The following is a 25,215-nucleotide window of genomic DNA, read 5'->3' on the forward strand; positions in this document are numbered from 1 at the left end:
CAGTTTTTACAGTTGACGTTCGAGCCATCTTTTCGAGTAAGGGATATTAAGTATGTTGTAGGAACGACCTATGGACCGTGTTCTTCGAGTGGGCATACATTTCTCGGCTGTCATTATTTCGGATATAAATCCATTATTGCTATACTTTATTTGTCTACCTGCCTGTCTTTGTGTGAAACAAACTTGACGGTTAGCATTTTATATTTTTACTTTTTTCAAAAACACTGGCCAGTTTTAATCAAATGTCACAGAAGCAATCTCTCTCCAAGCCATGCGTGTTTTCTACAGATGGTACCAGTCCATTTTCAAATAGGGCCACAGATGCTAAAAAACTAAAGACTTCTAAATAACCTGAATCAGAACCGCCCAATATAATCAAACCAAATAGTACCGCCATTCAATTGGCTGCTGTTACAAAAAGAAGAAACAATGTTTAATTAATTCTCAAACATCTCTCAATATAATTTTTGCAAATTTGTCACAAAGCATTCTGACTTGTATGCATCTAAATTTTCTCGAAAGGATACCGATCAAATATCCAATATGGCCGGCGCTATTTAAGAAAAGTTGGTTTGTTACGAATATGTGCTTTTAAATTAAGTAACAGAAAAGAGTGCAGTCAACAAGCTTTGTAAACTTTGACAGATAATTTATTTCCCTATAATACAAGGTGAAAAATAAGAAAAAAGAACTTACAGTATTGTGAACTAAATCCCAAAAAATATTCCAAGAATTAAAACACAAGTTCTATCAATAAAAATTTATAAGTGAATCTCAGTTCAAATCCCGATGAAATTCAGGATTGAAGGCGATGACGTCTGTAATAACCTAAAACGTGCAGATGTGTCAACAGCCTCTTGTTGAATCACAGAAGATATTCCAGTTTTAAATTCAGTACAAATTCCAATGAATGTTTTTGTCAAAGAATTTTGTCAGAGCACTTTTGTATTTCCAGGAAAAACAATCACTTGAATTCAATAATTTTAAGAAAAATAGCTTTCAGCCCAAAATGGTCACAACATAATAAAACTTAACGTTTCAAATGTCTTAAGCCCAACTGACGATCCTTTATCAATACATCAGTTATACGACTAACTAAGACGCAAAACAGATTCCCGGATGAGGGTCAGAAGTTCATCCTTCTGAAAAAAATAGAAGTTTGTTACCCATTAGCACATGATACAGTATCACATAGTCCAGGTATGACCTTGACTGAACTTAATGTTTCTTACTCTGCGATAGATTTTTTTAAAAGTTGTTTACATCAATGAAATATTTTTTTTTTTTAAGTCAGGTCAAACAGAACTGAACTCAATTCTGGACAAGGTCAAGTCCAGTAAACAATGTCACATTACAATAGCATGTAATGGAATAAGAAAAGAAATTTAAAACTAACAGACAAACAATTAAATATATATAACATAATGACTCCTCAGAAAACCGTTCAGCTGAATTTGGTCAAGTTCGATAGGAAACATTCTGGCATAAAGCTCTTGATATTTTACATAAATTATACACATTTGTCTTTTAATACGGTCGCAGTTACTAAAAAATATAAAAACCTCAAAAGACTTCATAGAAACTGCTGAACGGAATTCTTGTATATAGGCCTTTCAGTTTTATATTAATGATGCCAACAAATATCCAATACATCCAATATGGCCACTGTAACTAAAACCCAAGTAGAAAGTAACATTTTCCAATTTAAAAGAATTTGACCAAATTCGACAGAAAGAATTCTTGTATTGTCATGACTTTAAAATGTATACAAAACGATGCATATCTTCCATCTTATATGACTGTATTTATTAAAACAATATCAACTTTTTTAAAAATAATTTTGACGTCGATTTTTACAGAAACCACTCGACTACAGTTGGCCGATTTGGACGGAAAGAACCACTGTTAATTACTTTTTACAGTTGTACAAATGATGCAGATAAGTTATCCAATTTGGCTAATACAACGCTCAACAGCATATAACCAAATCTGTGAGCATCCTGGTTTGAAGGACTTTTAAAAGAACCACCGACCCACAAGAAGCCACTGTCAAGCTTTCTCACATAACCACATTATCCGAATCCGAGACTCGAACCCACGCAAACAGGGGTGAGATGGCAGTGATCCGTAACGGTGAGTACTTTAGACCACTCGGCCACTCGTACGTATTGTGATACCTAGACCAATCATTTATGTGGAATTTAAATCTCGTATTCCTGCATGAGAACATTCATGGACCAATTACATTTTTTTAAAATACCCATATATGCCTGGCATACAATGGTGCTGTCGTACACGTAGCTATGCGCACAATATGAAGAGAGCATGTGCAAAGCAAACTGTTTTTAACGGCATATATAATGGTATTATGATATATCAAATTGGACTGTGTTTAGGGAGGAACTAGAAATATTTCCTACGTTTAACATGAAAGCAGACATATTGGTATCAATATATGTTTGTTTACAAGTTTGAATGGGATAAAAGTGTATTCAAAGATCGTGTTGCCGAAAAACATACAAGCAAATACAAATGTTGATTTATTTTCTTCCAAATATAAAACAGATTCTTCTACAATGCTTTATAACAAAATGCTTATTTACATAGCACATTTAAAGCCCCAGTGCCGCCGTTACGTATAAAGGTCGTATAATGCCAAATCATCTGAATAATACTGAATCTTGAAAGATATTGGTCCTAAACATGGTTTGGTTCCATTCAAACCAGATAACATCGACGTTTCATCACACTTTGAGTCATGTAAGAAACCCTGCCATTTTTCATATGTGTACCAATTAATACGATGTTGATCGGCAACATCCGAGGGTCAACGCAGATTTCAGTCGAAAGCCGGAACACACGATTTGAAGACGTCACCTTTGTAAACATATAAAGTCAACACCACGCTATCTCAGACTGTCTCCAGTCCAAGTATGCGCTTCAAGGTATGGTATTCCAGCAAACCAGCTGATCACCAATATTTACCCAAGTCTTATTTTTATCTAATGTACGCTTTTTCTTTTCAGGCTTGCCTCTCGTCTTTTCCCTCTCGAATCAATTTGTGCGCCACGTGCGAATGTTGTTTTTATTCGATTGTTCGCTATCGGAATTTGTCGAATGTATCACATCAGTACTTTTAGAGGACTCCCGAAAAAGAACGGAACTACGAGCGACTTCGTTGAGTAAATTAAGGGGTGGCACCTCTTAATTCTAACCTGAATACGTGAACGTCGTTTAAACATAACATCCTGGTTGTTTCAAAGAACGGTTTGTATCAGATAGCTTTTTTAAGAAATGATTTCCGTCCTTCCAAACTTTAGTTAGATTGGAAGAATGGTGAGTTTCTGAAACACGGCAGCATTCGGGCTTTAATGATGACAGCATCGAGATTATGAACATCAACCCTGATTGGAATATAATTAAAACATTACGGCAAGGAGAAAGAATAAGTTACACCAACACAAATTATTCCCCAAATTAACATCAGTGTAGCTTCCAACATTGCTGCCACTGCGACCACAATGGGCAACTTTATATGGATAATTATCCAAGACAAAATGGTGTATCAACGTTTGGTTTTCACTTGAGCACTATAACGACGCGAAGCTGAATAAAACATAATGTCAGTCTTACCTCATACTTGGCAATTGTAGTGGCCGCCTCAAATTTTGTCCTATCACTACCCAAATTGAAACAATGGTGGCATTCACATTGGGGTTATCAATGAAACCCTTCTTGCAATATTCCTACATGAACACTGTACAGATCTGAGAACCGACATGTAAGCAATGTTGTAAACGAGTTTGAAAACAAGGCCTGTGGGAACATGTTTATATTGCACTTGTGAACGTGTTAACTCAAACATATACGAAAATATGGAGTTTGTCAAGAATATCTGAAATGGTTTAATCACTCAGGAGTCATCAAGCATAAGATGGATTAGAAACGGACCTCTCGTCAATTCATGCAAATTCTTTTCGATCAGTAGAGTGTCAGTCCCATCGAGGGACTCCTGTTTTTATTTACTCTAACACGCAAATACACGTACTTTTTTTGAAGAAAAAAAAATTGTAAATATTTATAGAATATTCATAATATCCTATATTAAAATTAAGTATGTGAAAGACACTTAGTCTAATTATTTTGTGTGTTTGATATATGCTACTTTTAACAAATCTGCTTTCAGATTATAAAACGTAATTAAATGAGTGTATCAGGATCTGTAAGGCAAGTACTACGATCGTCTGTAAATGGTCTGGTTTCGGGCTACAATTTCTGTATGTTATTTACAAGACATTAATCTCAGATCATCGGCGAGAATGGAATAGTTCCGTAAGAAGAGACACTTCGCAGCTGTACTGACGAAAGCTCTACATTAAACACCCCTGTGGAATGTTCATATACAGTTAAGTGCATTTCTTGAGGAAAGACGGCTTTATCACACGCGCAAAGATAGATGGTACGCGCAGGTGGGTAGAGAGGTCGATGGGATAAGAGGATCCAATCCAAAAAATTATTCGGTTGAACGGAGGTCATCGAGCTTTGGATAAATTAAACAGACATTATTTCCGAGTTTCTCCGCAAGCTTAATTTGGACAAAACTTGTATAGACTCATTTGATATTCTTTGCTCGTGTAAATATATGTTAAGTGATTCCATATTGCCTGTTTTACTCAAGGAAATCATGATTAATACTTCTTTTAGAACTATTTAATGAAAGAAGAGTTGATGATTGTGTTCCTTCCGATTCCAGACAGCTCTGCGATGGTTGCAAATTCTCAACTTCCTTAGTGGAATGGAGAAGAGTATTTTATGTTTGTAAGGTCAGAAATAATTATTTCCATTAAAATCTATTCTGTATATAATTATCGTCCACTATAGTCCTGCCCTATTAATTGGAAATAATATAATTTCGTTCTTGACTCCAGGCTAAAAGATACGTGGTCCGTAGATAATAACATTGTAAAATGAATATTGCAGATTCCAATATTATCTAGAATCGAGGAACAATCTTATTTCAGGGTTTTCGAATCATTGCACAGAACACAATTATTATTCATATATTGTTGCAAACGAAAATGAGCTCCCCGAATCCAAGGAAGATTGTATTCATTGTATCATTGTCATTTTTCGCGTTTTTGCTTGGCGTGATTACAGGATATTTTTCCCGCCCAGTTCATAAAGACTCCTCACAAAAATTGCTAGAGAAGTTGAACAGGGATGGTGACTGGCATCTTTTTGAACAATTCAAGGAGATTGTGGACACTGGATATATTGATAAAGTTATCAGGTATGTACACTGTCAGCTAATTAGATTTCTTATTTTAGGTTTGTAAATAAATGAAAACAAGCAAAGAAACAAAATCTTTTTAACTCAACTGCAACCCATCACATTTTTGTATATGTTAAAAATTGTACTTTTGAATGCCGTTAACTTGACCTTGAATTTCTGTATTTATTTATTTCACTTGAAGTGAAATACCATTTTAATTGCAACGATTGTGAGAATGGTTCTGAGTTAAACAATTGTCCTTTTTAAGTCACTTAAAATTTGAGGAGGAATAAAATATCTTATTAGCAAGTCTAGAATCCAGTATGTAAAATTGTTATTCTACAAGGAATATATTTTACGCTCACCATTACTAGGTGCAACTCTCCTGCTGGAGGAATCCACGTCCCTTAATAGGATACTAAAATACAGTATATCTTTTTTCCTTGTAAGCAACCAAAAACAAAACCACACAGTTATTACAACCACAACTGGCCAGTCCTATTTATTTTTCAGAATAGAAAACTTCTCGCCCGAAATAAGACCACCGTCCACTTTAAACCCTTTTGTCTAATCAAGTGTTCTCCTAATCTGAGGGTTTATGGTACCGATGTCAATCTTTTAAATGTTTTAGTTGCTTGTTAATTAGTTGACTAATTTAAACACTGATTTTTAAAGACTTGTTTATTTGCGGTTCAAAACGTGTAGAGATGCCAGTTTGTACCAAAACGTCAACTTTGATATTTGCATTTGACCCTTGTTCTCCCGCGTAACAGTTCAACGCACTGTCACTGTACTGTGAAGTGAAATTTGTGCTGAAGGAAAACCTTTTTTTTTAAACAAAAAAAAAAAAAATGAAATAATAAAAATAAATAAATAAAACAAAATAGTACAAATACAAGAAATTTCGTTTACACGACTCCGGAAAAAAAAGCATCATTTATAAGTGGATCTGTTGTCTCTTTCTCCGTTTAAAACATTGTACATATCTTATGAGTATTTGACGTATCGGGTAAATGGCGCTTGCTCACTTAATGAACAATCTTTACTAATTATTGGTAAATATTTGTAGCGAAGTCAACTAGTACAATTTACAGTGAATCTGAGTACATTCGAATCTATTCTCTTTATTATTAAGACAAGTAGGCGAGGAGTCTGTTGGACGGAACATCCAGTAGAATTACAAGAGCGGAAATCCTCGGAAGCTTCTACTTTTGCAATCGTTACAAGGACATAATTGTAACCATCTAATTGTAAAGAAAACTTACCTTTGGAAACGTTACAGATGCTTCGCGTTCATCATTAGTGGGGTTTTAGGAGGGCGTGACAGCGCCCCCACCCCCCCACCCCACCCACATCCGCCTTAATTACTACCATCTTGGCTATCAGATATCCTTTGATTGCTTTTTGCTAAAGAACAAAAGTAAATTTATCATTCATAGTATTGTTTTGTTCGTGCAATTCACTTTTTTCATTATTATGACTTAAAGTTTAATGCTTGTTCGTCATAATGACTTGTATAGGAGAGGTGTAAATTATGATTTTCTTATTTTCGTCAGTATGTTATTGTTATATATTTATACATATGTCACTGAAATAATAGACTGATTTACATGTACTTGTCTTCTTTCAAACAGTACGTAGAAACTATGTACTCCGATCATTAACGGAACCAAACTTTTAAGTCTGAGAGGTAGTGAACATTAGTGAATTGATACCATACATATCATGATACGCATGTCCCGATACAATATATAACCCTACAATATCCGGAGTTCATTTTCACTATCAAAATTAAGCGTGATGTTCTAAAATGTTTTTATAGAATTTAACCATTTTTTAAAAATGATAAAATAAAATATTTAAAAAAAATAGACAATACGTTTTACAATGTTGTCCAATTTCAAATGTGAATAAATTTTACAAAGTACGTAGTCTCAGGTTGACTTGTGAATACCGCGATACTGGGTTTATCGTCACAAAATCACTGATATTCCAGACGTATTGCCGTACCGTTATTTATAACGAGGACTTTAAACTTGTTCAGTTTTACGGCTGGAATGTGCAGAATTTCGGCACAAAAGAGGACCGGAGAAGTGAGTTTTCACAATCTTAGTGTCAGTAAAGTCAGTGTACTTTTATTTTATTATAATCCTTTTATGCGATAGACAAATGCCTCTGGTGGCGAGGGGCAGTTTCGTAAATTAGCCCCTGTCAAATTTCTTAAGGCTATGGTGTGAATTTCTAAGCCATTATTGTGTAATAATTAAAAAAATATGGATATATTTGTGAATTTGGTCTTTCTGGCTTGTGTTGTTCTTGAAATTTATGTGAAGCACCTACACCTCATGTAGTCACTGCGCATTATGTAGCCAGTTATTGCAGTCGACACGTTGGTACAAGTCAAGTAGAATATCGCAAAACCTACCTGGATGAAAAACTATTACATCAAGCTATTAATTGCACAATGTTTTTCAAATTTATCACCCAAGGAAATGGTTTGTGTTTGCACTGTGAGCATTGCGTGTTCTTAAAAATGGCATTTGAACACAAACAATGCATGTATACATTTGGTGGTGGGGTGCATCAACTTTTTATTTTATGAATTTCCACTGACAAGTCAGATCAAGCGATGATATTATTATGTTTTGCTTTATCCAAAAATATGGACCTATTTGACTTCACTCATATGAATTATTTTTTTTTATGAATTTTGATATTAAGCAGGTGTATTGCAACATTAAATTTGTACATAAAATATTTCCTTTCACCCTCCAGTATTTTGTGCGATTTCGGACTTCCGATAATACCCGAGTATGCAATGTGCGCCTGCGTAATCTGTGTGTCCTACAGTTTAGCTCTGCGCCTGATTATGTCTTGTTTCTGTACACAGTGAACCTGATTTGTCTTAGTTCAGTTGTTTTTTTTTTTTTAAATCATCCCTCCTCGTCCTCCCTCGAAATAGAAGTAGAAAAATAAAAAGTAAACGATTATCCGGGATAGTTTCGGATAATGTGATTAGTGCGAAGACATCTTTGATTTTGGACTAGTCTACATTAACATATAACGATATATAAATATCATACTACGTATCACGTTTCACTAGCGAGACATACGTTCTGATGACTACCCTCACGTAGTTCTCGCTTAGCTTGAACATTGCAAATAGTTTCTGGATAGTTTTAAGTATAAAAGTTAATTTCTATTTTTTAAATAATTTTTAGAGATCTGACCAGGAGGCCTGGATTGGCGGGTACCCCGCAGCAGAAAAAAAATGCCGAATATATCTTTGATCTATGGCAGCAACAGGGTTTAAAGGCTGAAATAGTTCAATATAATGTGCTATTGTCTTATCCTAAAGGGAACCACACAAACAAGGCAAGTTGGACTAGTTTTATTCATATAACCGGACATTTTTGACGCTTAATTTCTTGGTCATCCTTTCGTTTACTATCTGTGGAGAAAAAAATATGCACTGAAAATAGTTTTGCTATAAGAGAATCCAATAGATGGAAATTAGAACTAAGAATATAGTTACGATATAAGAGAATCCAATAGGTGGAAATTAGAACTAAGAACATAGTTTCGATATAAGAGAATCCAATAGATGGAAATTAGAACTAAGAACATAGTTTCGATATAAGAGAATCCAATAGATGGAAATTAGAACTAAGAAAATAGTTTCGATATAAGAGAATCCAATAGATGGAAATTAGAACTAAGAACATAGAGTAATAGTTCTCAAGTTGATCTGTCTTTTAATTTATGAGATAAAACATTACATAAATAGATGATCTTCGTCTTGAAAGACACTTAAGCCGATGACAAGAAAGAATATATTTTCTTTCACAGCATTTATAAGACTAGTTTATTTGTTGCTTTTCGGTGTTGTAAAAATGTTGAAAGACGGGTCTGGTCAATCGAGAAGAAGTGCATCAAGACAGGATATAATGAATGCACACATTGCTCATAGTCAAAGCAAGTAATGTTTTGATGTTTTTTTGTATCCCTATCACAGTTTAAGCAAAGTATTTATTATGTATCATGCATTATAAAATCACACTGATAAAGCAATTTTAAAACCCAGGTCTCAATAAAAGTTCCAGAAAGAAAATTAGTCCCATTCAAATCATAAAGTTTCAGCCCATACTCAAATTTTTTTCTTCCTTCTTTGGAAATATCTTCATTAAAAGTTTTAAAAAGGGTTAATATTTGTCTCTCGTACACTGGTACGCTGGTATATTATTAATTCATAACTCTCGAAAGTATCTCATTTTGAGTGCAGGTATGTTGACTGTAGCATCAGGGTTATGAATATGTCTTCAACTCATGTTTTTCTTTTTTCTTTTTTAAGATTACAATAAAATTCTATCAATTTCTGTTTGCGGTCGAGATAATTTAAGAATATAACAGATACATTCCAGATTGTATAGAATCTATAATAACTTAACAATGTGTATTACCAGCTTAATCTCTCTCTCTCTCATATGAAGAAATCATTTGGCGCGAGACTGGTTGATTTCTGGAATGTTGCGATATCCCTATCTGCATACGGCATATTGGTTCTGAAATCGGATATTTGCAGATAAAATAAACATTCCGGTAGTTCTTTTTCGACATTGGCAGAGTTCTTATGTCAACCATGACAGAAACACACAAATAACAAATATCACCTGTAGCCAAATATCAAGAGAAAAATTCACTAAGATTCTATCTCGCGAATAAATGCTGCTGGGACCATATTTTTTTATTGCTCTCGAAATCAGACGTCCCTAGTTTTCATAATCCGAATTTCTAACCCGTTACAAAACATATGGGGAGTAGGGTCGAGTTTGTATCTTTGAAGTATGTTAACCCTACACTTTTCAGGTAGCAAACACAGCACTTTCAACTACATCTTCTGCATCTTAATAGATAATTAAAGGATTGCAGAAATGGTTGGATTGTACCGTGACAAAGCTGATCTCACATTTGAAATTTAAATTAAGAACTATCTCACATAATTACGCATTCATGCTTGAAATTATAGTCGAACTATGCAAAAGTGAATGTGTACACCCGAGACCCTAAAGTGCGTTACCATTTTGTACTTTTTCCTGAGTATCATTGCTTAAAATATATAACAGCTGTTTCCTAATAGATCGTTATTTAAAAAAAAATAATGTGGGTGGGGAATTTAAAACTCGACCAAGCGTTGAATGTTCCCATCACAAAAAATAAATAATTTTAACCGAGGAAATATTAGAAATATATTCATCGAGAAAAGCGTTAAAATCTGTGATTGGCGTCAAATCATCGTACAAGCAGAATGAAATTAAATAATTACCTGTCAGTGGTTGAATAGAGATTGGTCTTTAATCTTTAATGATGAAAGAGGTCCAGAAGCAATTTTTTTGTAAATGCAGGCACAAAAAATATATGGTAAAATTTACCAATCTCTGCAAAGACGTTTACATGTTTATGCACAGCATGCAAAAAAAAAAATAATAATATATAAGAGCGCGAGTGTTCTGAAAATGCATATATCTAGATTTCAGAATTGTTTATTGCCCGTAAGAAATGCCGCACTCATCATCTGCTAATAGATATTTGAAGAAAAGCCAGAAACCATCGCCTGTTTTACATCGGTTGAAATACCGTGTGTACCCGCTTACAAGTCCAGTGAAACTGCAAACCCAGATCTGCCGTCTTGTAATGCGGCGGCAGATATGGGCATGCAGTTTGTTTGGAATACTACATAGATCCTGATCTTCCTCAGTATGTGAAGGCAGGTCAGGGTCTAAGTTGTTTGCAAATCGGTTCGACTTATAAGCGAGTAAGGACGGTTCTTACTAAAACTGAATAAGTCCCAGTGTTTTTCAAAAACCCCGCTCTTTTCCATTTGGCCATTATGTTAGCGTTCAAAAGTTTCGTATTTTGCATAGGGTTAGACAAAAAAAAAAATGTAATAAAAAGAACTTCCCAGGTTTTCTTCACTGATTATGATGGTTATTAAAAACATTGTATATCTGAGGTATTGTTAAAGAACTTTTAATTCCGTTTATTTTTACATATGATAGACGGGTGTAATTTGGGTTATAGAGTATACAGCTTGGCCTTACTTCAGATATGCACCTTTGAAAACATTGCCTGCTCCGCTTGGTCACTTTCACGTCCTGGACTTCACAAGTAAATAATAAAATAAAAATAATAATAATAATTAAAAAAAAAACGAGCCGATAACTTGTATTACTTTTTATATATTTTGTAATTTGTTCATTGCACATTCAGAAGCTAGTCTGCCTACTCTGGAAAAACTCGTTTCCACAAATAACTGCTAAAGACAGTATACTTAAGACTAATTCAGGCTGCTTTTTCGAGCACACGATAGTAGCCATTTTTGGTTAGCTGTGTGCTTAAATCATACAATTTCCTCAAGGATAATTTGTAAATATATGTTAGCAACAGTTAGTGAAAGTAGCATAGAGGTATGCCGACATTCTCTTCATGCGCACGTTGCAAAAGCAAGCAAGTTCACCTTACACTTATCTCTCTCTCAGAAACACGTAATATCTGTTGAGCTCTTCCAATGGTATTGCGGACTACATGCAAGATTTACTGATCTCCGAAACTGAAGAGGTTTGCGACTTGAAACAAATACGTATCTCTGAAACTGAAGATTTGACAGCGGAAGTGCTCCAATGGGCGTGGGCAATTTTATGTTTTTCAAAAACACGTTTTTAATTTTTTTATTAAGAAATGTATCGAGTTCAAAATTATAATCAAGATATATATATGAAACTGACTGTAATAAGTCATCACAATAAAATACGTAATGGGGTCTGTTGTTTTGAACTATATTGTTAGACTCCTAACTATGTACGTGTCCGCCAAGCTTGACTGCGTAGCGATAATATCCAAAACTGAGTAATTATATCGTCAGATAGCAGAGGTACTTCTTTTGCGGCAATGGTGCGGAGCGTACCATTACTTAGAAATAGAAACTATGGCAATCGTAATGGTGCAATGATGCAAAATTATTACGTTAAAACTAACATTTCATTAAATAATTAAACTCACCGTATTTTTTTTCTTCAATTAAAGATCCTCAAATTGCTCAATATACTGAAGATAATTATTTTTGTATCGAATATTTATATTTAGATTTGTTTTGTACCTGTAGGTATCATTGTATGATGCATCAGGAAGAGAGCTGTTTAAGTCAAAATCTCAAGAGAAAGTGCTGGTAGACGAAGAGACACCGGAAGAAGTTGTACAGCCTTTTAACGCATATTCTCCAAGTGGGCTTGTAAAGGTAGGGTAAACAGAGGCAGATTCAAAATTTCCCATGACACATTCTGATAAGTAATACACTGGGATAAATGCACATAACCGTTCTTACCGTTCTCCTCCCCCCCCCCCTCTCTCTCTCTCACACACACACACACACACACACACACAACTTATAAGTCGATAAACAAACAGGGCAAAACTGTTTTAACTAGCCTAAGCGCTTTCGATTCTCATTGAGGATTTGCAATTATCTATGACAGCTGTTTAATGATAGATAGATAAATTTAAACGTTTTAAACATCATAAATATAAACTAAATATGTACTGAAATATTGCAAGTTAAAAAAAACGTGTCGAAGACTTCAGTACTTAATCAACCTATCCCAAAATGTATTAGAAAAGCATTGAACGCTCCGCTGATATGTCGACCGACCCGAAAAAAGATGGAATGATTACGTATATAGACCATCACATTAAAGTTTGGATAGATCCAGTTATTGGTTGTAAAGATGTCGTCCTGAGAAGAAAAATAATAATTGTTTGTACCTCAAGTCAATTTATAATTGATACAGTACAGGCCAGTAGTTTATATAAATACTGATTGAATTCATTATATATATATATATATATATATATATATATATATATATATATATATATATATATATATATATATATATATATATATATATATATATATATATATATATATATATATATATATATATATATAAAACTGGATGGGTAGAATAGCAAAATTATTCTACAATGAGTGAAGACAATAAATAAAATAAAAAACAATAAAAAACAAACAAACAAACAACACATTTGCAAAACCTAATAAATGAGACATCTGCGAGAGAGAAATGTTTTATGAGATTCGCGAGGGCATGTGTCCAAAATGACGCCTTGTCTCGAAGCGACGGAAAGTGAACAGGCTTCCAATAAAATTAGAGACCACACTGCCTCACAGAAACACACACGGGTCCTGGTCTTATAAAAGCAACTTAAATTCCAGATATCCTTAAACATATCCCATTATTTATTCATAATTTTTGTCCGGTTATGACAGTATCGGTTCATCAAAAATTATTGAAAAATGTTAGCAGAGGCGCTTACGTAGCGGGGCGATGGTGCAGACTGATGGAAATAACAGCTAAAGAGCAGTTACATTATATGCAAGTTTAGGTCCATCCGGTGGTCTGTGTAACAGCTGGATAAAAATTTAAATGATGACTAGTTCGTTGGGACAGTGAAACATTTTTGAAAACACGCAACCTAAACTTTTAAGAAAGGACCTCAGGAGAACAAAACTCGACGATGATTTGGTGTTTATCAGTCTCAGAAAGATAAAATGAACCAAACCTACTGTTATGAATATTTAATTTGTATTGTGTGTTGGCTTTTCTCAATGATTATATGTTATGTATATCTACAGTGTGTGATTGACCTTGGTCAGTAATTGATTTTAGGGCCTACCTCACTAGTAACATTTATTATGTAAGCAGAATAATACATGGCTAATATTACTCATTGATTATAGATTAGATATTCAGATCATTATTAATGGATGTAAACATGTTTAATTGTATCTGAGTCTAGGATATTAATTTTTCACTTGAAAATTCATGATCTGCGTGGCAACTTAGAATATTTGTAGAAAGGAAGTTCACTTTCATCCTGGTTCTGTGTTTGTGTCGTAGTTTTATATTAACGTTGTTTAGATTGTTATGTATATTTAATTTAAATGTTTGTTTGTTAGTTTATTTTTTTTAAATTTCATTACATGCTATCGTAACGTAACATTGTATGATGGACTTGACCTTGTCCAAAACTAAGGTAATTTCTGCTTGACCCGATTGACTTTAAAAAATATATATATTTCGTTTTATGTAAACAGCTAATAATAGCTTCGTTATTCTCTATGTGTATGAACTTAATATCAGGATTTTTATTCAGGTAAACAAGAAGGAGTAAATCTGTTTATTTGGGTCGAGTTTTTGGAATTTTCTAAGTGAATTTTACAGGTATTGTGTTGTAGGTAAATAAGAGTCATTAGATCATTCTAGAAGGTAATATTCCATTAGGTAATTTTTAAATAGAAAATCCTAATTCTGACCTGAGGTCAAACAGATATATATATATATATATATATATATATATATATATATATATATATATATATATATATATATATATATATATATATATATATATATATATATATATGTGTGTGTGTGTGTGTGTGTGTGTGTGTGTGTGTGTGTATGTAACTGTGAGGATTTTACCATTCGTGCTTTAACATCTAGCACTTTAAAGTTGTTGTGACCAGTTTGGGCTGAATTTTATTTTCTTCAAATTATTGAATTCAAGTAATTATTTTCTCTGGAAATACAAAAATGCTCTGATAAAATTCTTGGATAAACACATTCACTGTAATTTATACTGAATCCAAACCTGAAATTATCTTATTGTGATTCAACAAAGGACTGTTGACACATTAAAATTCCATAAGCTATAACAGACGCGTCCTCACCTTCAGTTTTGGATTTTTTTCTGGACTTTTCCTAAATTTTATTCAGGACTTTAAATTAGTAGGAATTGTGTCTGTAATTCTTGGATTATTTTGGGACTTAATACAACTAGTTTTTTCTTCTAATTTTCACTTTGTAGTCTAGGCAAATAATTTATTTGTTAAATTGTACAAAACTTGTGTTTCACTCTTTTCTGTTACTTATTTTAAGAGCATAGACTCGTAACAACTTGAAACATACTCATTCCTACTTGAACATCCGAAGCTGAATCAATCTTATTCTTATGTTAGTTTTTGTATTCGAGAGGATGTATTTATTTAAATCATTCACTGGGATTACAACGTGCTCATTAATGCACCCTAGACTAGATCATTATATTGGAATTATTTAGAATTCATTCAAGGACGTTTTGTATTATATTATTGTGATACACGAATAATATTGGCAAATTAACACATTCAAGGTTATTGGCACATCGTCACATTCAATATTGGAATGTATTCGGATCATCGCTGGAATTCATTTGAAACATTCAGTTTTGACTCGTGATAGGACTGTTAGGATATCTGGGATTTTTAGTTCACAGTACTGTAATTTTGTTGTTATTTTTACTTTGCGTTCCAGGGAAATATATAATTTGTTGAATTTTACAAAACTTTTATGTTACTTAGTTTAAGACCATTTGATCGTAACACTATATATGATGGTTTGACAATTTTATAGTTATCTAAAATGTTTATCGACGAATTTTGACTGCACCAAGCTGAAAAACTAATAAAAGATAAATTTGCTTTGTACAGATACGGATTCATTGTGCATACATGTTGAGAGAGAAACCTTTACACAAACATGAAAGATGACACCAGGTTATGTGAGATTAGTGATTACCCCAGTGACAACATATTTGTGTAGTGTCCCCTAATAAAACGGAATAGTTCTGGTAGTTTTCAAAGATTAGCTAACCAGTCTAACAATTAAAACTTTATATGGGTAAAAAGAAAAACTATAACCTTTTATTTAGTCACAAGGAAGAATGATTTGAAATTAATGTTAATTAGATCATCCAATCACCATCACGTGAACCATTACAAAAAATAAAATACTATTGTATACGTCTGCAAACACTTTTCTTGGTTGACAACATTAACTCAATATCTTACAGTCATTTCAGTACTCTGCATTGAAAGGGAAATTCGTTCCTCATCAAAAGTTTGTTTCTTTTGTTTTGTTTGAGAGGATTACACTTTCTAAATCATGTTATTTTGCATTAAGTCTGTTCAAAAACTGTTTCCACTGTTCTCTTATCATGGCTAACGAAGAATACTAAAAACGTGTTTTCTCCCTGAAATCTTTTAGCATAGAGTTGTACTTCTGAACGATCACCCATGCCAATATTCCAATATGCATATAATTTTTGTCGTATCTCTTTCTTCATCAGCACAGTTAGGATTGTATTTGCTTCCTGCAAATGCTAGGCCGCTAGAGATTTCCCCTTCTATTGTAACAGCTGATTTAGCCATTTGCTGTAATTAAGAATAGTAAATGTAGATAATGACGCCAGTCTGTATCGAGCAGACCAGTCTGTATCCATCAGTCTGTATCCAGCAGGCCAGTCTGTATCCAGCAGACCAGTCTGTATCCAGCAGACAAGTCTGTATCCAGCAGATGATCTTTAATATCTATATATGATATTTATCTATGTGATTCCTTCACTTTGTACAGATTGTATTCGTTTTGTGGATTTGATGTATATACAAAAGGCTTATTGCGTACCTCTAATCCACCAAATAGTCGAAGTAAATTACGTAAATGAACAACAATTGCATTGAAACCGGACTCGTTTATTTTACTTACAGATTTGTGTGAATCCCCTACTGTATGTGTTATGTATTTAAAAATGCGATGAAATATTGCAAAATCCATAAGTTCAATCAATTTTATAGGCGATATTTCAGACTTTATTGATATTCGCAACTAGTTTAAAAACGGATATATTTATCTTCCTTGCAAATACAGATTGTTCCTGCAATATTTATTTTAGTGCCATCGGTACACTTCTCAGTCGGTACAGTGCGAAAATCATAGAAACAATATACACCCTGAACTTTCTTCTCCTCAAAATCCTTTTTGTTTTTATAGATTTCTTTTTCAGTTTTTCAGTCTTAACTCATAATGCAATACTCGTGATGAGCATTTCCGTCTTCAGTTCAGTGTTGACGATCTCAATGCGTTTATTAATTATAATGTTAACTCTACCGCTTTATGTGAGTCTTTTTGTTGGTTTCTTTTATAATGCATCCGTATACGTAGTAAACCTTCGTTTCAAATCGGGTTTAATTTTTATCTCAACCGTTTGAGTTATTCATCCACTTCAACAATGCTGCTTTACGGTACACCGATTTTACTGAGTACTTCTTGATCAATGTACCTCTGTGTGTCTGTTTTAGATTATTGAAACCTCAGCGTATAATGGATTTTAAAATTGGCTGAATGTAATGTTATCTTACCCTGATTTTATCATTTTAATCTGTAATGGGTAGAAGGTAGGTTGTTTACATGTATCTAATCTTGCCGTCTATCACATTCACTTTGTTTGCGACATTCTCTGTCATTTTTGGTTATTCATCTTCTACAGCTCTAACAATGTATTAGTGTTAGATGTGATTTGTTTTGTTTATGCCAGTAATTTTACTTTGAAATCAGTCATAAGATTTTCAATCTCCTGATCGTTCTGACTGGTTTTGTTACTCTCATCTTTCCATAATATTTAAAGTTGAGAATAAAGTCACATTATTTTACAGAAGTATTTTTGTACTCTATGTCACTCCATGTGATAGGTCTAGGCCAGACGACCCGCTCGCCAAAGGAAAGTGAAGCGTTTCTCACAGTCTTTCCTTTCCAGGTGTAGTGATCGCCGCGGGACCACCGTCTGGCTCTGCTTGGCAGGAGGTTACGTGCATATGGCCTCTCCTACACTATTGTGTCCACAGCAGCACCTTCATGCGGAGCCCCTGTTGTCACAGAGCCTGCCGTGTAGCTCAACCGAGTGCCCGACGGTATAACTGGTTGGGCAGACTGCGCTCGTTAGCCTTGTCAGGCAGTTCGTCTAGGAGAAGGAAACTATGACTTCAAACCCATGAAGTGCCCCAGCCTTAGGATGATGGCTCCGCTGCCTTCTGGATATCTTCGGGAGAAGGAAAGGCTACGGGAGTAAACCCAGACAGAAAATTGGGATGGATTCCATAAAGCGGCTGGGTGTCAACTACGACTTCCTTCCGGCAGCTCCTGCATCCGAACTGGCGCCAAATGTCATGCTCAGCATTCCTTTGGAACAGACCAGCAAGGACGAGACGTATTTCAGCCCAGGATCTCCATACTCCATGCCCTGGAGAGGCCACTCCAGCCTAGCTCCTAAGTGAGGAAACCACGGAAGCTGGCAGTCTACGGGTTATAGGTCCCACCCGTTGGCGTAAGAAAGGGGCGCCACGGGTCAGCTTCGACGGTAGGAACGATCATCGCGTCCCACTGGCCGACTACCACCCGCCTCAAGCCAGACAGCCCCCGGTCAGTAATGTGTTGGCCCGCCAACGTCTGTGTGCTCCAGTGGGTGCCTGGTGCTCAGTGTGTTGCTCAGCAGGACAAGCAGATGGAAAATCCGCACCAGACAAAATGAACAAGAACTAACAAAGAAGATTCCAGCTCTTCGAATCGCAAGCTGAAACGTGTGCACCATGTGCACAGGCATCCCTGACGATCTCAGGGAGGTGGACGAAACCAGGAAGACGCCGTCATCGACAGAGAGCTCACCAGACTAAATGTCAGCATAGCTGACCTCCAGGAAACCAGGCTTGCCTTCAGCGGCTCCTTCAGGGAGGGAAAATGCACATTCTTCTGGAAGAGTTGAGAACCGCCTTGCCACTGCTGCAGGTCCTGTCAACATCCTGTCTACACCCCCACTCTCACGTCTTCATGATGCCCTAAAACGAGCCATTACTCCTCCTCGGCGACTTTAATGCCAGAGTAGGTGCGGACCACGAGTCATGACCTACCTGCTTCGGACATCATGGCACTGGAAAGACCAACGAAAACGGTCAAAGACTGCTGAAAAACCAAGATCAAATTTCACTTTTGAATCTGATCTGTATTGCTGTGTATTAAGCATGAATTTTTCACCTGTGTCATAATTTTGTTGTCTAAATTTAAGTTCCAATAGATTTTTAACAGTGTTTAATACTGCAGAAACAGAACATGTAATACATGCTCTGTTTTGAACTTGAGCGTCTAAAATACAAATCGCATAATACTTTATGTTTTGATTTAAAATTGAAATACCTTCATATGTCATACAATTGCTATTATGAAGCAAGAAATATGACCAACATGTAGGGTATTGTATGACAAATAGATTTGACCATACTTTTGACCTATTTCTTACCTGCTTGCTTTGACCAGGGTCATGTCTCTTGATATATGGTGAGTGTTACTGTAGACATTTATTCGCTTTGGTAATTTTTTCTGATTTAATTTTCAGTGAGGTACATTCATAATCGAGTCATTAGGATTCAGTTAGACCTATTGATGCTGTTTTGTCAGAATAAGTTGAAATGTCCACAGTAATTTTCATTTCCAGCAAATCCTTAATTTTTCCTAACCAAATTTTTGTTTTCAGACTTTCATTCTTTAAAGATTTTCTCCAAACACCGTGTATGATATCTCCCTCTTTTACTTGTACTATCTGAACCCATGCATAATTTTAAACGACATATATCACCGTCAATATATATTCTTGTATTTTCATACCCTTGCATTCCAGAAATATATGTTGTCACTGATCACAAACGAGAATAACATAGACCCTTCTAAATGAATGTATTTTTCTCGATTGCTTGTATTATGTATAGCAAGATTGCTCAGCTACCCATATTTTCAACTCACCATATTTTATATTTTTGTCCCTTTCGATTTGTTCCCACGATTGATACTTGTGTTAAAAAAAAAAAAACTTTATTTTCAATGTCGTAACAATGATGCCTTAAATATTGTACTCCATCAGCTAATTGGATAGATGTAAAAACATCCAGAGATCACTTTGTCTTTAGATGTACGGAAAAGCCAACATGACATTCATCGACAACTTAAACTCATTTTTATAGCAATTATGTAATATTCGTTTAGTTCTTTCAAAATCGTATAAAAGTTTAGTCACTTATACTGTTGACTCAGAAACAGGTACTTCATATGCTGGTCAGGACTGACAGCTTTAAGTCACCACTGGCTGTTTGAAGTCACCATTGACTGTTTTTTTGTCATCACTGGCTGTTTTAAGCCAACATTGACTGTTTAAAGGCATCATTCGCGGTCTTAAGCAATCACTGGCTGTTTAAAGTCATCATTGGCTGTTTAAAGAAATCAGTGGATGTTCTGAGTCATCGTTTACTGTTTAAAGTCATCATTGGCTGTTCCGAGTCATCACTGACTGTTTAAAGTCATCAGTGGATGTTCTGAGTCATCATTTACTGTTCAGAGTCACCATTGGATGTTCTGAGTCATCACTGACTGTTTAAAATCATTATTGGCTGTTTTGAGCATCACTGACTGTTTAAAGTCACCATTGGCTGTTTAAAGTCATCGTTGGCTGTTTTGATTCATCACTGACGATTGAAAGTCATCAGTGGCTGTTTTGATTCATCACTGTTTAAAGTCATCAGTGGCTGTTTTGTGTCATCACTGACTGTTTAAAGTCATCATTGGCTATTTAAAGTCATCACTGTCTGTTTAAAAAGTCATCATTTGCTGCTCTGAGTCTAATTTTATTTTTCAAAAATATTATGGTTTTTTTTGGTCGAATCTTTGCACGTCACTCTCTTAAAACGTACAAAAACTTAAGCTGTAATTTAATTTTGGCCGAATCCAAATTTGTGTATTTATCCACATCAAATATGTAATCTAAACTTTGACTGTCATGATCATATTGATACTAGAATGAATGATTATTATCTTGGTGTCATGGTTATTGAATACAAACTGTGAAACTGCATCTTTTCTGAAACATTGCAGAATATCTTTAAAATGCTTGAAATCGACAACTCGGCATTTGTATTGTCTTGAAATTTGTTTTGCATTACAACCATCTTTGACGATTCCCATGTAAACATGCAAACAAAAAGACATTGTCTTTTGCAACAGAGATTACTGCTTTTATATTAAATTCAAGAAATTTTTTCAAAAGCTGTTTAGTGTATTGCTATATAGCTTGGAGTCATTATTTCCATTTTGTTTCAAAGATTTAAAATTATTTGTCATCTCCATTTATTTCAGTAGTAAAGTTTCCATAGTTCGATTGTAGGTGGCCTGTCTCTTTCATACTCATGGGGAATTACATCGTACTTCAGGTTTGGGAATGCTGCCATTTCGAAATGTGGATATAATTCATTGTTTCATTGACCATTTTTTTTTTACAAATTTCTTATTTGGTCGTCTTAAATTTTCATTCCCTTTCCACCAATTTGATGTAACGTGTTTCCTGTCATTTACATATCTTATCATTTTTTATCTCTAACTTGAATATATTTTCTATGCTACTGATGTTTACTTAAGATAATAATTGATATGTGTATCCTTCAATAAAATAGTCAATCCTTCTCAAATAGAGGCTACATTTTTGTTTAGACTATATGAAAAAATGTAATCAAACAGGCAACATACGATGACCTTTAAAAAGTACCGAATAATGGAGAGTATTTTCTTAAATATGCACTCCTGTGAATTGTGTACCAATAGTCATCGGTAAAATACGGGATGTTAAACATATCTAGCTGGAGCTGAATCATTGAATCAGCTATCTCGTGGAAGACTTACATTTTTAATTGTTTTATTACCTCGATCAGTTAATAATTCCATTAGGAACAGCCAGACATCAGTAAATAATTGAAACCGACTTTTTCTCTTCTGTCACTGTAATAAAACCATAAATTCAAATCAGATTTTCATCGTATTTTTCTTTTTCTTCTTCTATTGATAGGTTATGTGTTCATAAGTCAGATTGCAATAATTCTATATGTGTTACTGAGACCGATAGGAGGGAGTACCTTATTCCGAAACTTGGGTTGATACATTTAGTTGCCGTGTCATTAGGGCGCAGTGAGGCACTTATCAACAGCAGGGGTTTCTTATCATCTGAATGGGGTTGTAAAAGTGAGATACTACCAGTAAATGAAGACGTACACCTTTACTTAACATAAAATTTATCATTTAAGCCGGTATACCAGAGTATCACAGAATATGAAACATTTTTTTCAAATGCGTTTCTTCTTTAACTAACGTAAGTAAGCAGAGAGTCTTCACATTGATAGGTCATCTCAAGAAATGGTCAATTGTATTCAGGGCCGGCCTTAGGCCGATTGGACCGATTTGGTCCCGGTTCCCGTGCTCACAGGGGCCTCGTATATATATATATATATATATATATATATATATATATATATATATATATATATATATATATATATATATATATAGAGAGAGAGAGAGAGAGAGAGAGAGAGAGAGAGAGAGAGACAGAGACAGAGAGAGAGACAGAGACAGAGAGAGAGTAATTTTAAAGCGATGGAAGAAACTTTTAAGTTGAGTATCATATAAAACTTGTTTAAAAGTTTATTTTCAAATGCGTGCTCACAGGGGGCCCCGCGCATAAATCTAGGGGGCACCATTAAAATGATCCAAATCAGTCCCCGCGCTTGCGAAGGCCCGTGCTGATTATAGTCGATACATACATTTATTGTTGTGGGAGCTGTGACAGAATGATACAGTTTACTTACAGGGCGATCTTGTTTACGTGAACTACGGGCGTGCGGAGGACTTTAAGAGACTGAAAGAGGCTGGGATTAACGTGTCAGGGAAGATTGCACTAGCCAGATACGGGAAAATATTCCGTGGAAACAAGGTACCCTTTCTTCTTCCTGATTGTCCAAACAAAATTTTGAGCCCAACAAATATTTAGTCTACACGGGCAATGTGGGAGATCAGGATTTCTAGCCTACATAACAGAAAAGTATGCCATGTACCATGTATTGTAAAGAGTTTCATTTTGCACTATAGGTTATAGATACACCACGTCCATTCCAAATCTCTGTCGCTAGGATACATACGTACGTTACACCATAGTTTGGCAACCTCCCTCAGCAATGACATAACGACGTAATGGAGAAAAGGGCCCAATCTCATAAGTGTTTCAACGTTTACAAACTTGGCGCAGTCTCAACGCACTATAATCGTAATTGGTTGATTGGAATTCGGAGAGACACCCAACATATCATAAAATCCTTAAACTCCAATGTACAGTTTCAAATATTTAGACACTCGATTCCCTTGTTTTATCAACGATACGTGACGATATCCATATTGTTCCTGTGGTCAGGAAAAGTGGACAACAAATCCAACAATTTCGATATCAAGGCTCATTACTCGATATCAAGGAAAAAGAATCAAGCAATTTATGAATTAGCTCAGTCGTGTTTCCTCTTCGTATTAATTAGCACAGTTGATGTAAAAGAACTCTAAATATGGTTTATCATTTTTGGAATCTTGTTTATTTATTTAGTTTCTCTGTTCAGACAGTTTCACGATCATATGGCCTGGTTTGGATATAGTTATTTTTGTTAGGGTATTAGCTCTGTGGAAATGGGAAGGACGGACACGAGTTCTGCAAATTGCTGTTGCCGACAGACTGGCGAATATATAAATTAGCTCTCAAAGAGGTTTGAATATTTGATCTGAGGCGATTAGAAACGTCTGAAAGAAAATCTTTCTTTCTAGAGAAAATGTATGGACACGTATATCTTTTTGAAAATTCTTATCTTGATGGTGATATACTTACACACTACAGGTACAGTCATGAATGAATACCTACGTTACTTACCATGCTTTGTCGATATTAATAAAACTCACAGGAAAATGCATTTTTTATTTTAAAAACACGGCTTCAAACGTGAGCCATAAAATCCGAAGAAATAACAAGCAACAATGTACAGTGTGGTAACTAAGTTACCCAAAATTGTTTTTTTTTTCACTCCACGGTTTAGTTTAAATACGTATATATATATATATATATATGAGTTTTGCATTCACAGTCTAACACGTCAGTTACCCAGATGAGCAAATATTTCTGCAAGTAGTTTGCACAATCAAAGCGAATTATTTTCAAATGAGGAAACACTGAGATTATAAGCGATACATAGGAAAATGTTTGATTCGATCAGGGGTCTTAAACACGCGGCCCGCCAAGCCGTATCCTGTGGCCCGCAAAATGATTGGCGTCACAACGTGTCATGAGAGATAACGAAGGTGGTGCGGCCGTCGGGCCATCAAAAATGCCCTCATGCGACCCTCATGGTAGTTTGAGTTTGAGACCCCTGGACTGGATCAGGGAACAATCTTAGGAGATCTAAATAGGCAGATAACAGAGGACGATATTATAAAAGCGACACATTATCTCAAAACTTAGGAACAGCATGTCAAAACTAGAGTTAGACGATTTGTCTTTGTTTTTGGTACTGTTTACTGAACGATTTAATTTTATTTACAGGTAGCGTTGATGGTTTACAAAAGCTCATAAATAATTTGCACTACTACTGTAATAAATGGACTTTAAATATTAAACTTGATAAAACTGAAGTTATGGATTTTTCGATAAGGTGGTCCGTTATAACAAGACGAGGTAATACCGATATGGTCGAAAATTTTAATTACCTTGGTCTTGTTTTCTCGAGCAATGAAAACTTCTCTAAATCTTAACAAACACTGGCTGATAAAACACTCAAGGCAATGAATATGCTTTTTTGTAATGTAAAAAGAAAATGTTACTTAAATTATAACGAATTTTGAAAACTGTTTGAAATTTATGTTGTTCCTGTTTTTAATTACCCATCAGAGGTATAACGTTTTCACCAGGCTGACGCCATTGATACGTGAATAAGGAAGATATTTTTAAATATCTATTAAATATAAAAATATCTTCTTCTATACGTTGTATACGATTAAATTCGAAGTAACCCGCATAAATATTTAAGGCTGGATAAGTTAGTTAAATAATGGTTTAGAATTTAAAATGATGCAATCATTATGCTGAGTACTGCATACAGG

At 34.8% G+C, this 25,215-nt stretch overlaps 1 protein-coding gene across 1 annotated transcript in view; it reads left to right on the forward strand.

The window, feature by feature from the left end:
- Positions 1 to 4,284: 4,284 nt before the first annotated feature.
- The window catches only part of LOC149785288 (N-acetylated-alpha-linked acidic dipeptidase 2-like), a 61,757-nt gene continuing 40,826 nt past the window's right edge, over positions 4,285 to 25,215 (forward strand). Inside the window, exons 1-4 of the mRNA XM_089979162.1 lie at positions 4,285 to 5,290; positions 8,494 to 8,647; positions 12,432 to 12,563; positions 22,895 to 23,017. Of these exons, the coding sequence (XP_089835288.1) occupies positions 5,079 to 5,290; positions 8,494 to 8,647; positions 12,432 to 12,563; positions 22,895 to 23,017 (621 nt within the window). The 5' untranslated portion in view covers positions 4,285 to 5,078. The remainder of the gene's footprint in view (positions 5,291 to 8,493; positions 8,648 to 12,431; positions 12,564 to 22,894; positions 23,018 to 25,215) is intronic.

The sequence above is a fragment of the Sinohyriopsis cumingii genome, chromosome 13 (genome assembly GCF_028554795.1).
Source record: "Sinohyriopsis cumingii isolate HCF-2022 chromosome 13, ASM2855479v2, whole genome shotgun sequence".
NCBI lineage: Eukaryota > Metazoa > Mollusca > Bivalvia > Unionida > Unionidae > Sinohyriopsis > Sinohyriopsis cumingii.